This window comes from Phocoena phocoena, chromosome 1 (genome assembly GCF_963924675.1).
Source record: "Phocoena phocoena chromosome 1, mPhoPho1.1, whole genome shotgun sequence".
In the NCBI taxonomy this organism is placed as follows: Eukaryota; Metazoa; Chordata; class Mammalia; order Artiodactyla; family Phocoenidae; genus Phocoena; species Phocoena phocoena.
In genome coordinates this window covers 43,629,221-43,642,966 of record NC_089219.1, presented here as the reverse complement: position 1 = coordinate 43,642,966, position 13,746 = coordinate 43,629,221, and the positions used below count along the sequence as shown (strand labels likewise).

The 13,746-nt window shown below is 39.0% G+C and overlaps 1 protein-coding gene across 1 annotated transcript in view; it reads right to left on the bottom strand.

Moving 5' to 3' along the window:
* The window catches only part of ZFYVE9 (zinc finger FYVE-type containing 9), a 121,554-nt gene that overhangs the window by 5,235 nt on the left and 102,573 nt on the right, over positions 1–13,746 (bottom strand). Inside the window, exons 12-14 of the mRNA XM_065882736.1 lie at positions 7,622–7,772; positions 5,477–5,557; positions 2,182–2,344 (exon numbers count right to left, since the gene is read on the bottom strand). Coding sequence (XP_065738808.1) covers positions 2,182–2,344; positions 5,477–5,557; positions 7,622–7,772 — 395 coding nt within the window. The remainder of the gene's footprint in view (positions 1–2,181; positions 2,345–5,476; positions 5,558–7,621; positions 7,773–13,746) is intronic.

The window sequence follows — 13,746 nt, the reverse complement described above, 5'->3', positions numbered from 1 at the left end:
TAAAGGGTTTTTTGTAAAGTAGGCAAACACACTCATTGATTTAGAAATTGCTTCCTTTTGTTCAATAACAAAGGTTTTTAAACCATTTCTTAAAAAATCTTGTTGTAAATGCCCTCTACCTGCCTTTGCTTCTGCTAGTCCCTCAGACTGGAATGCCCACTCTGCCACAGCTATGCAGCAAATGTCTACTCATCTTACCAGACTCAGCTCAAGCAGCAGCCATTCCTCTAGGAAGTCATTCCCGAATACTGCCCGACCACCTCTACCAAGTTCCTCATTTCTTTTTTATCTTCACTGTCTCCTATAGAGTTTTCTATGAGCGTCTTCCGAACTTTGGTGGACTTATTTATAACTATCTTCAAAACCAGAGTAAGTCACCTGTCAGCAAGGATCACGTGGACTTCATTTTTGTATTTTCAGAAGCCCACACATAGTTATTGCCTGAAGGATGAATGGGAGAAAGCTTAATACAATGAAGTATGACATATTTATTCAATTAATCAGTTTTTTAAAGAACCTACTTGGGGGACTTCCCTGGTGACGCAGTGGTTGGGAATCCGCCTGCCAATACAGGGAACACGGTTTCGAGCCCTGGTCTGGGAAGATCCCATATGCCGCGGAGCTACTAAGCCTGCGCTCTAGAGCCTGCAAGACACAACTGTTGAGCCCGAGTGCCACAACTACTGAAGCCTGCGCCTAGAGCCCATGCTCCGCAACAAGAGAAGCCACTGCAATGAAAAGCCCGCACATGGCAGCGAAGAGCGGCCCCTGCTCTCCACAACTAAAGAAAGCCTACACGCAGCAACGAAGACCCAAACGCAGCCAAAAATAAATAAATAATTTTTTTAAAAAAGAACTGCTTGGTGCTGGACAGTGTTTTAGGTGCTGGTGACACAGAAGTAAATAAACTAGCAAAAATTTCTGCCCTCATGGAGCTTACATCCCAGGGGCAATATAATAAAATAAATAAATAACAATATATGTTAGAGAATTATAGGTGCTCTTAAATATAATTCAGGGGAGGGAAGAAATGTGTATGAGAGGCTTATAATGTAGTAGGCTGGCCAGGGAAGGCCTTATTGAGAAAGTGACATTTTAGAAAAAACTTGAAGCAGGGAGGGAGCAACTCGTGGCTATACAGGAACAGGGTATAAGTTGAGAAAACAGAAGGTACAAAGGTCTGAGGGCAGAAGCACAGCTGATGTATTTGAGCAAGAAGCTAGGTGTTGCTTCTGAGAAGTGGGCGGAGGGTGGCTATATAGGAACAGGGTATAAGTTGAGAAAACAGAAGGTACAAAGGTCTGAGGGCAGAAGCACAGCTGACGTATTCGTGCAAGAAGCCAGGTGTTGCTTCTGAGAAGTGGGCGGAGGGATTGTGTAAGGCCTTGTATGTCGTAAAAGACTTTGGCTTTTACCCTGAATGACACTGGAAGCCAGTGGTGGGTTTTGAGCAAAGAAGTGACAATGCTCTGGCTGCTGTACTGGAAATTGATTAGGCTGGGGGGAAGGAGGAGGCCAAGACTAGAAACAATGAAACCAATTAGGAGGCGACTGCAATAATGCAGACCAAATGATGGCAGCAGGGGTAGTGAGAAGTAGTACGATTCTGGAAATATTTTAAAGTAAAGCTAACAGGATTTACTGTTGGACTAGGTGGTAGGGTGTGAGACAAAAGCATCAAAGATGCCTCCAAGGTTTGGGCTTAAACTATCAGAATAGAGTTGCCATGTACTAGAGAAGAGTATAGGATTTGAAGCCCAAGGAGGTGGTTTTCAGTCCTAGCCCTGCCACTTCCTAGCTTTATGGAGTCATTTATCCTTTTGGTGTTTATTTACTCACCTGTAATACAGAAATAACAATACTAGTTGTTAAATGAAACAAAATTAGCAAAAGTGTTTTGTAAACCAAAAAAGGCTTAGGTTTTACTATTATCTCAAAAACTTTAAAGGGATTGTTTTGTTTCATCAACTCCTTCCCTCCTCCTCCCTTCAAAAATATGCACAGAAACTCCTTCAGAAATTAAGCCAAGAAACCAGAAATTTTAAATTCCATGTTACGATACAAAGCAGTCCTTTCTTCTTAGGCAGGGCTTTCAGTAAAGTTATAAAACACCAGTATAGACCAAACCCAGAGCCTAGCCCATAACGAAATGCCACAAGGGGGGAAGGTCGCCACATTTACCCCTTGTTGACATTCTTGTCGTCATCCACCCACTGGATGTGGATGTGCTCCTGGGGATCCTCGGCATCTGCCTTGCCACAGGTGACGGTGAAGTCCTTCATCTCCCGCAGCGCCTGCCTCAGGGCATCCATGTTCTCTGCAGTGATCTGGACCATAACGCCATCTGAGAATCAGCACCAAGACAATACAGATGGAAACAATGCAAAGCCAGGTAGAAGGGCAGGTGAAACCCTGTACCTGGCATCTAGCAAATCCCTCTAGGATTAAATGTAAGACTCTGTTCTGTTTTCTGAAGCTGACAGATACAAAGAGGTTTTGTTCTTTGAGCTGAACCTCTTACTCATTGAAAGTGTTATGAGGAGCAAATGCCAAGATGGATGGATTCTGCTTCAAACGCTTGCCTGTTGATTTCACTTCAGGCACAACAAAGTTTGTCCTGAGACTGCTCAAAGGGAAAACTTACACATGGTCACGTCCCTCTTTTGGACACACAGAGGATTTTGTTCGTATTTCCACTGATGCATCTATCATGCTCTGATCATATTTATTCGCTTGCATCTCTCGCCTTACTATGACTGCATACAGTGAAAGCCAGTAAGTGTTTGTTAAATAAATCACTGAATAAACAACAGCAGTGGGATGGGGAATAAATCCATTTATTGACTAGCAATAAGGCAAACCTACCACATGTGTTTTATATGGGCTACCATGTAGCCAACAGATGATAACTATTTTGGGGCTGCTACCTACCGGAGTCAAAGGCAAATACTGAAATTAAGGGAGAAAGTTGTCACATGCTGAGCAATTACCCTGCTTCGTTGACACAAAATTTTCTCAGCTAAGATAATTTCTAAAGAGCTTCAATAAAAATTTCATAAATAGGCAGCTTATTACTGACACACACACACAATGAAGTGTAAGGCCTAAGAAATTCCCAACCCAAAGACATAAATATAACTTTTAAATACATTGCTTTGCATTTGTAAGAATCTGCGTCAGTTCAATTTATCATTTTGACAATACTGAAGGGGTGCTTTTTAATCACCTTGTAAAGACACAATTTCAAAGGCAGTCAACATTTGATCACAAAGGCATTAATTAGTCATTTAAGACCAAAGAACTGCTTAGCTCCTAGATTTCTTAATTTCTTAATAGAGTGTTTCTGCTATGTAGTATAATAGCATACTTTGCTCTTCACTTGCTGTTTTATTAAGTTTACCAATAGAGGAGATCAAAGTCAATAAGATTACCTATGTATTTCAGTTAACACAATGGAATCTACCCTCAGGAAAAACTGCCCTCAGGGTGCTGGAGTGAGCTACTGTGGAAATGAAAACCTGTCATTGTGTGTGCAGACTATATTTTCCAAAGATGACCACTATATGTCCCGTCTCACATGCTTTTCTACAATGCTACCTTTCCATTTCCCCATCAAGAAATGGAGTCTAACTTCTCTCCCTTTGAGCAGGCTTATGACCACTTCCAACACTAGAGGATGGTAGAAATGACACTGTGTGACTTTCAAGGCTGGGTCATAAAAACCAGTGCAGCTGCTGCCTTGTGCTGGAGCACTTGTGCTTGGGTGTTCTGAGCCACCATGTAAGTCCAACTATCCCAAGGCTGCATGCTAAGGAGTCCGATGATAAGGACTCTGGTCATTACTCCTAGTCTTTAAATCATCCCAGCACAGGCCCCAGACTTGTGAATCAAAAAACTTTCAGATAATTCTAGCTCCCGGCCATCAAGTAACCACCAACCTTCAAGCTATCCCAACTGAGGCCCCAGACATCACTGAGCAGGGTCAAGCCAACCCTGCATTGCCCTGTCAAGGGCAGACCCAGAGGAATCAGTGAGCATGATAAAATAGTTATTTTGAGCCATTAAATTCTGGTTTAATTTGTTATACAACAAGAGTAAACTAGATCAAAAAAAAGTGAAGAATAGTTGACAAAGAAAATAAATATCCTGTGATAAACCATAACGGAAAAGAATATGAAAAAGAATGTGTGTGTGTGTGTGTGTGTGTGTGTGTGTATTATATCTGAATCACTTTGCTGTACAGCAGAAATTAATACATTATAAATCAACTAAACTTCAATAAAATAAATTACAAAAATCAAAGAAAATAACCAATATGCTCATTAGTCTTTCATTAAATTTCACTTAATTCACGTCAATTATAGCAAACCAGCAGCAGATGAATCCCATTCTGTACACCAAATGGTGATTGCAGCATTCTTGTGGGTAATTGGGGCTGAACTTCATCTACATATTTACAGATTCACACCCAGTGATATATCTGAATTCAGACTATGACCCTTTGGGTACCTTATTCCAGAGCTCTGAAAAGCCATCTCTTAACTTTTATGTCGGTGTCCCATGATATCTCTACCACTTACTCCCTTCTTTGGAGAGCTAGGCAAACTTATGACAGTTTTAATTAGTTGTAGAGTGAGATGCTATTGAATAAATAATAGGAGTCTGAAGTCTATGGCAGGACTTCCCTGGTGGTGCAGTGGTTGGGAGTCTGCCTGCCAATGCAGGGGACATGGGTTCGAGCCCTGGTTCGGGAAGATACCACATGCCACGGAGCAACTAAGCCCTGTGCCACAACTACTGAGCCTGTGCTCTAGAGCCCACGAGCCACAACTACTTAGGCCATGTGCCACAACTACTGAAGCCCATGTGCCTAGAGCCTGTGCTCCACAACAACAGAAGCCACTGCAATGAGAAGCCCGCGCACCGCAAGGAAGAGTAGCCCCTGCTCGCCACAACTAGAGAAAGCCCACATGCAGCAACGAAGACCCAACGCAATAAATAAATACACACATACATACATACATTTATTAAAAAAAAAGAAAGTATTCAGATGAATTCATTTGTTTAGAACTGACAGGTAGCACAGATGAGACTAGCTGGAATTAGACGTCAATCCAAAAAAGAAAAAAAATGTCTATGGCAAAAGTGTCACGGCTTCCTTTTTTGTTTGTTTGTTTTGTTATGTTTTGTTTTGTTTTTTGCGGTATGCAGGCCCCTCACCGCTGCGGCCCCTTCCGCTGCGGAGCACAGGCCCCGGACACGCAGGTCCAGAGGCCATGGCCCAAGGGCCCAGCCGCTCCGTGGCATGTGGGATCCTCCCGGACCGGGGCACGAACCCACGTCCCCTGCATCAGCAGGCAGACTCCCAACCACTGCGCCACCAGGGAAGCCCAAGGCTTCCTTTAATGTCCCTTGTTTTTCAGTTGTACAGTTAGGACTGAACTAATGTACATGCAGTAAATAACTCATTCTTTACCTTCCACAATACTGGACTTGGCAAGATATCCTGAAGAGGATTTCAGAGCGCCACTGAACACAAAGAAACTGGCACCAGTCACTAAAATAGCAATAGAAATAGTTTAGTGAAGAAAGACTCTGAGTTGGAGGGGTTGAAAATAATAATGAAATATTTGGTAGTTAGGGACTCCAACCATCATCATACAGAAAACAAAAAACACCGATTCTATACACCACAATACGCAAGTAACCAATAATTCAAATACTAATGATAGCTTAGAGAATGAGGTTTTAAGATATACTCTTCCATTCTGTTTTGTGCTTCCTTCAATCAAGAAGCAAAGAAATCTTAGTGGTCATGACTAGGGCTTGGTCTGCAGCTTGTTTTTGTAAACAAAATTTTATTTGAACACAGCCATATCCATTCATTTACATATTGTCTATGGCTGTTTTTGAAGTATGATGCCAGAGTGTTGGCGACAAAGACCACAGGCCTGCAAAGACCACTATTCACAGGAAAAGTCTGCTGACCCCTGATCTAATTCATTGCTTTTTTTAGATCAAACATATTTTGAATATGGAGATATGGTTCCAACTATTTTATTTACCAAGTGGAGCTATTAAAAAAACAAACACCTATTTAAAAGACAAACACCTCTTCATGAAAGAAAGGATATTTAATTACATTTAGCTTTATGAAAACTGCACTACACTTTTTATTTCTCCACATCTTAAACTGGACTGAGCTATTCCACCTTCCTACCCATTGGCCCTACAGTATCTCTAATGGGTAGGTGATCCAGCCTTTGTCAGAGACTCCTAGTGACAGGGAGCCCACAAAGCACAAGGCAACCATTTCTATTTCTGGATAGCTCTCAGTGTTACAGAGTGTGCTCTCAAATTGAGCCCAAATCTAGATCCTTGTAGCTTTCACCCACTGGTGCAGGTTTTGGTCTTTTGTAGCTATAGAGAGTAAGGTGAATATTGTTTCCACATAATAGAAAACCTTAAAAATAGAGATAGCTATTTTTCACTCTCTTTCAATCTGTACTTTTCCAGGTTAAACATTTATACTTTATTCAAGAGGTCTTCCTTTGACCTAGTTTCTAAACATCTCACAGGCCTTGAATCATCCTCTAAAGACCTTCTAGTTTTATCACCAATTATGTTAATGATATCCAGAACTTATTCAAATATTATAGATATGATTTGACTAATAGGGAGCATAGTGGATTTATCACCAACCTATTTTAGATAGTATATTTGAATATACATGTGCTCAGTACCTTTTACGCCTTTACTAAACAACTGATTTAAAAAATAAACTGAAGACAATGACCTACAGTATGTCTACTAGAGAAGTATTTCATAAAGCATACTAAAGAAAGCTAGTTTTAGGAGATATTCTGAGGGAAAGAAAGATTCATGGTCAAATAAATTTGGGAAGGTCTAGGCACTATCCTGCTTTTGTAAAATCACAATACACATCAGTTTGTTAAAGGCTCTGAAAAGTCCTGCTTAAACTTGTTTAACATAGGATTTCTCAGTCTAATATAATAAGCTAAACTTTTATTTATTTATGTGAATATTTTAAAAAACCATAGAAGCTGATAAGACACTTTAGGAAATGGCACATTGAGCAATGCTTCTTAAATTCTCATGTGTATTTGAATAACACAGCAATTGTGTTAAAACACAAATTCTGACTTAGCAGAAATGGGGTATGGAGTCTTCATCTCTAACAATCTTCTAAGTGATGAGACCACATTCTGAGTACCACCGAATCTGGAAGGCTTCCTTCAGAATCCTGTCAACCTATTAATTTAATTAACATTCTTTGGGTATGGTCATTCAAAAAGCTCTAAATCCACCTAAGCATATTCTCACCATGGGGCCTAGTCTTCTACCTTCAAATAGCAATGCTGGCTCTGTCAGTATCCTGAGGCAGTATTTTCAAGATGCTCCCCTCAATAACAGAGATCCTATTTGCAACTCTAAGTCTGGGTAGTCAACATACTCCTAAAGAATAAGCTTGGAAAGGTTAATTTAATCAAACTGTGGTCACCTATTCTGACAGTGAGTGTTATGGGGCTGACATATCCAACTCTCCAGTTCCAATCTCCAATCTTCCATTCTTATAACCTCAATCAGCTCAAACACTCACCCTTTCTGGGTTGATTGTGAATACTGATAGCCTGGGTCTGATAGTTGCCATCATCATTCTGGACACACACGAGATGAGAGTCTGCCTTCTCATTGAAGCAGGCACCTCCTGCCAGGACATGCTCATTGGACTTGTTCATGGCTTTCATCATCTGCAATCAAAGAAAGGCTAACTTTCTTATTCTGCCAAGAACGGGCATTTTTTGGTGTGTCTGACATAGCACCACTCCATAACTTCTCAAAGACAAAAGAGAATATTATTATTTAATTAAAGTGACAAAGGAGCTACCAAATAATGAAAACAAAGTGAAAAATCAGTCACGATTAATAAAAATTCACATACTTGTTGAATTCTCTCTATAGTTTATAGGTGATTTATATTACAAGCCAAACACATGACATTTTGCATTCATCTTCTTTTTATTGCTGCACTAAATGCAAGTAACTAAAATTAGTTTAGCTAATTACAATAGTTTCTCCTATCCACTGGATTCTCTGAGAATATATATACACTGAAATTCTAAGTCAAAAGAATGTCCCATATTTAAGTCTATCTTGCCTTCTTTTTCTACATCCATACAAAGGAGTGCTTTCCTCTACAAATATATGAACTCCATTATTTCTTAGTTTTATTAACTTATGTTTGATATCTTCAATGAAATCACTTACTAATATTTTGCTTTGTTCTTATAAAGAGAGTTAAGGTGATAATTCTGAACCTAACCTGGAAAAACTCATCGGCCACCACTTTGTATCTAGTAAATAAATCTGAGCTTATACCATCTTGATGCTAAAATCTGGCTTCTCGTTGAAACAGGCTAATGATAATTTATTCGTTTGTTTTTATTCCCATTTTTTCCTTCATGTCATCATCTGTTCAACTTTCTAATTCAATCTTTTTAAATGGCTTTGATCTTTTGAAAGCTCTAGTTTAAAACTTTTATTTTCTTTTACTCCCCTCTTCTTCTTACATTATAAACTGCAGTGTGAAAAACAGCAGATGAGTGCTCTGATACCTTTTATATTCTTGTATCACTATACTCAAAAAAATGTATTGAAATAAAATTCACGACATAAAGTTAACCACTTTAAAGTGAACAACTCAGTGGCATTTAGTACATTCACAACGTTCTTCAACCACCACTCTTATCTAGTTCCAAAACACTTCCATCATTCATTCCAAAGTAAAATCCCTCACTCATTAACCAGTTTCTTCCCATTCCCCCCTCCAACCACCAATCTGCATTCTGTCTGTATTCTGGATATTTCATATAAATGGAACCACATAATATGTGACTACTGTGTCTGGCTTCTTTCACTTAGCATAATGTTTTGGGAGCTCATCCATGGTATAGCATATATCAATACTTCATTCCCTTTTATGGCTAAATAATATTTCATTGTGCATATACACCACAATTTGTTTAACCATCCATCCATGAATGTTTGGGCTATGTCCGCCTTTTGGCTATTGTGAATAGTGCTACTATGAAAATGTGTGTACATGTACTTGTTATGAGGACTTGTTTTCAATACTTCGGAATATATACTGGGGGTAGAATTACAGGGTCATTTGGTAATTCTATGTTTAACTTTTTGAGGAGCTGCCAAAATGTTTTTCACAGTGGATGAACGATTTAAAATTTCCACCAACAGTGTACTAGGTTTCTAATTTCTCTGCAGCCTTGTCAACACTTGTTATTTTCCACTGTTGTTGTTGTTTTTTATAGCCATCCTAGTAGGTATGAAGGAGTACCTCATTGTGGTTTTGATTTGCATTTCCCTAGTGACTGATGACATTAAGCATCTTTCAAGTGCTTGTTGGCCATTCTTCTTTGGAGAAATGTGTCTTCAAGTCCTTTGCTCGTTTTTAAATTGGATTGTTTGTCTTTTGTGTTGAGTTATAAGAGTTCTTTACGTATTCTAGATCTAGAGACCAGATCCTTATCAGATATATAGATTGCAAATATTTTCTCCCACTGTATTGGTTGTCTTTTCACTTTCTTGTTAATGTCCTTGGATGCACAAAAGGTTTTAATTTTTATTAAGTCCAATTTATGTATTTTTTTCTTTTTTTGCTTGTGCTTTTGGTGTCATATCTAAAAATCCACTGCCAAATCAAAGGTCATGAAAACTTACCCTCATGTTTTTTTCTAAGAGCTTTATGGCTTTAGCTCTTATATTTAGGTCATTGATCCATTTTGAGTTAAACTTCGTTCATGGTTTGAAGTAAGGGTAAAACTTAATTCTTTTTATATGTGGATATTCAGTTGTCCTAGTACCATTTGTTGAAGACTATTCTTTCACCATTAAATAGTCTTGGCATGCTTGTCAAAATCAACTGGACATAAATGTGTGAATTTATTTCTGGGACCTTAATTCTACTCCATGCCAATACCACACTATTTTGATTACTGTAGCCTTGCAATAAGTTTTGAAATTGGGAAGTGTGTAGGTTCCAATTTTGTTCTTTCACAAGATTATTTTGGCTTCAGAGTCCCTTGCAATTCCAAATGAATTTGAATATTGGCTTTCCATTTCTACAAAAAAAAAAGGCCACTGGAATTCTGATAGGGCTTGCACTGGATCTGTAGATCACTTTGGTAGTATTGACATATTAACAACATTAAGTCTTCCAATACATGAACATGAGATGTCTTCCCATTTATTTAGGTCTTCTTCAAGTTCTTTCAACAAGTTTTATAGTTTTCAGGTTTCAAGTCTTTTACCTCCTTGGTAAATTTATTTCTCGGTACTGTATCGATACAATTCTGAGATATCATCATCTCCTGGTTTGACTTTGTTATGTTTATAACTCTTACAAAGTTAATATTTTGATATATAGCTGTATCGCCAGAGGCATCCAAACAATAATTAAATATTCCTCTCACACTAACTTTTATCAACCCATTAAAACAAACCAGTTCTATCAGGGTTTTCCAAAGATTACTTTTAAATAAGTTTTTGCAAATAAGATAAGTCGGCTAGAAGATTCCTACTTAGGGAAGTCAATAGATAGACTAATTTAGGTTCTCATTTGCAATTTACACTTGTATCACATGAGGGAAACGGCTACAATCATATACAGCAATTCTAAAAAAATATATCCATCGTTTCTTCCAAATCATTAGGCTAAAGTGGTTTCTAATTTTGTCTACATTGAACAGATTAAAAATATTTTCAGGAATTCCCTGGCAGTCCAGTGGTTAGGACTCAGCGCTCTCACTTGCAAGCCTTGGGTTCAATCCCTGGTCGGGGAACTAAGATCCCGCAAGCTGCACGGCATGGCCAAAAAAATTTTTTTTATAAATAAATATTTTTGATTCAGACATTCTGAATAAATTAGCTAGCCTCTAAGAAAATCATTTCCCTGGATGTCAATTTCAAGCCCAATGAGATTTTAAAAACTTCGTATTTTTTTAGAAATGAATGAACAGATTTTTTTTCTCTTAAAACTATGTTCATTTATACCAAAAGGAGAATTTCCCAGATATTCAAAGGATCTTACTGAACATAAAATAAACTTACACTTGTTATATGATGATATAAATACTGGATTTTCCATTTTATTTGTGCCATTTCTCTGCTCTGTCAATTCAAACTCTGTAATATCTCTTGACCTATCACTATTGTCACTGCAGTTCAAGACCAATTTACCTCTTTTCTGGATATAATAACAACTTTATAACTGTTTTATCTATAGTCAGTCTCTAGCAGCACTGACTCATTCCACATGTGAAATAAAATTCATAGTTTATGGCAACACAAGAAAAATTTAAACATAAAAAATTCTCTCTGCCTTTTGGCTTCCTCTCTCCCCTCTACTACTGTGCACTGTGACTCGGCATTATGCATCCACCAAACCTCCCCACTGGCAGAAATACCTGCTTAACCATGAATGCAACATTCTCCTAGCTCCAACAAGACCACTTAAAAGATAACATTGCTTCTGGATCTTGTAAGGGGGCCATTTTTTGCAGATCTGGATTGTGTAAACTGTCAGTAATATGTCATTTAGTGTACAGCACTCTGTCTCAAAAAACTTATAATTGTGCTTTGAATTCTAATGGGCATATCATTTCTCAGAGCTTTCTGAGATGCTGTTCTGGGTTATAATCCTCAATTTGGCTCAAATAAAATTTTTCTTTTCTTTCTTAGACTGATGATTAATTTTTAGTCCACACAGAATGTTCCCACATTTACAAAGCACAGCTCTGATCATATCACATCTTCCCCACCTTGTCCTCCATTCAAATCACAAGCATCCTACGCTCTAACCCCAAACCAACTTTCTTGTCTTATCTCTCTTCCTACTGTATCCTTACAAGCAGGATTACTTCCATTTTCCATCTCTGAGCTTTAGCATATGCTATTTTTTAGTCTCCCTTTTCTTCTCCCATATCCAAGCACCTGAAAAAGCTGACCCCAAATCAAGGCTTAGGAAAAACACCAACTCCTGCATATAGCCTTCTTTAATTCCCTATCAGATACTAATGTGACCACTCCCTTCTTTGAACTGCCATAGCACATTCTTTGCATTTCTTATATGGCATCATCCACATTCAGTCCTGGATCTGATTAATAGCAAGGATTCAAGCCAGACTGCCTATATTTCAATCCCGGCTTTGCTACTAACTAGCTGTATGTCACTGGGCAAGTTACTTGATTTCTCTGCGTCCCAATTTCTTCCTAATTCTTCCTTCCTTTCTAAATTTCATGGGAATTCCCTGGTAGTGCAGTGATTAAGAATCTGCCTGGGGGCTTCCCTGGTGGCACAGTGGTTAAGAATCTGCCTGCCAATGCAGGGGACACGGGTTCGAGCCTTGGTCCGGGAAGATCCCACATGCTGCGGAGCAACTAAGCCCGTGCACCACAACTACTGAGCCTGCGCTCTAGAGCCTGCGAGCCACAACCACTGAGCCCACAAGCCACAACTACTGAAGCCCGTGAACCTAGAGCCCGTGCTCCGCAACAAGAGAAGCCACTGCAATGAGAAGCCTGCACACCACAATGAAGAGTAGCCCCCACTCGCTGCAACTAGAGAAAGCCCACATGCAGCAACAAAGACCCAAAGCAGCCAAAAATAAATAAATTAATTAAAAATTAAAAAAAAGAATCTGCCTGCCAATACAGGGGACATGGTTTCAAGCCCTGGTCTGGGAAGATCCTACATGCCACGAAGCAACTAAGCCCGTGCACCACAACTACTGAGCCTGTGTTCTAGAGCCTGTGAGCCACAACTACTGAGCCTGAGCGCCTAGAGCCTGTGCTCTGCAACAAGAGAAACCACCACAATGAGAAGCTCACGCACTGCAACGAAGAGTAGCCCCTGCCCGCCACAACTAGAAAAAGCCTGCACGCAGCCACGAAGACCCAAATGCAGCCAAAAATAAATACATAAAAATAAATTTTAAAAAGTAACTATTTCATGTGATGAGGACTAAACAAATTAATATTAATAAAGTGCTTAGAACAGCACCAAGAGCATAATAAGCTCGAGTGTTTGTTAAATAAAATTTGTATGCTCATCTCCTCCACACTGCTTATAAAATTGTAAAGCAACCTTCAAGTCAGCAGCAAATAATTCAATTGAGTACATCTTATGAGATAATGGGATTCAGACCTTCCTAAGAGCTCACAAATTAGTGACAATGACATACTGATAAAAGGCAGGAAGCAACTTCTGTAACAACAGTATGTGCAAAATCGATAACATCTATGAAGTGCCAACCATGAGCCAGGCACTGACCTAAATTCTATTTTGGTCTTATATCAAAAGGACCATTTTAACATACCAAGTGAAGCAGTACATAAGCTTTATTTTCCTGTGTTTCCCACCCCCAGAGTCTAACCATTCACACAATCACAAAAACCAATTTAAAAAATATAGTTCTAGGGGAATTCCCTGGTGGTTTAGTGGTTAGGACTTGACGCTTTCACTGCCGGGGCCCAGGTTCGATACCTGGTCGGAGAACTAAGATCCTGCAAGCCTCACGATGGAAAAAAAAAAAAAAGAAAGAAACTTTAAAAAAGAATGTAAAAGATGTACAAATATTAATATATTATACAAACTTAGAGGAAACAGAAATCATTACAGCTTAGAATAATCTGAAAAGGCGGCCCCCC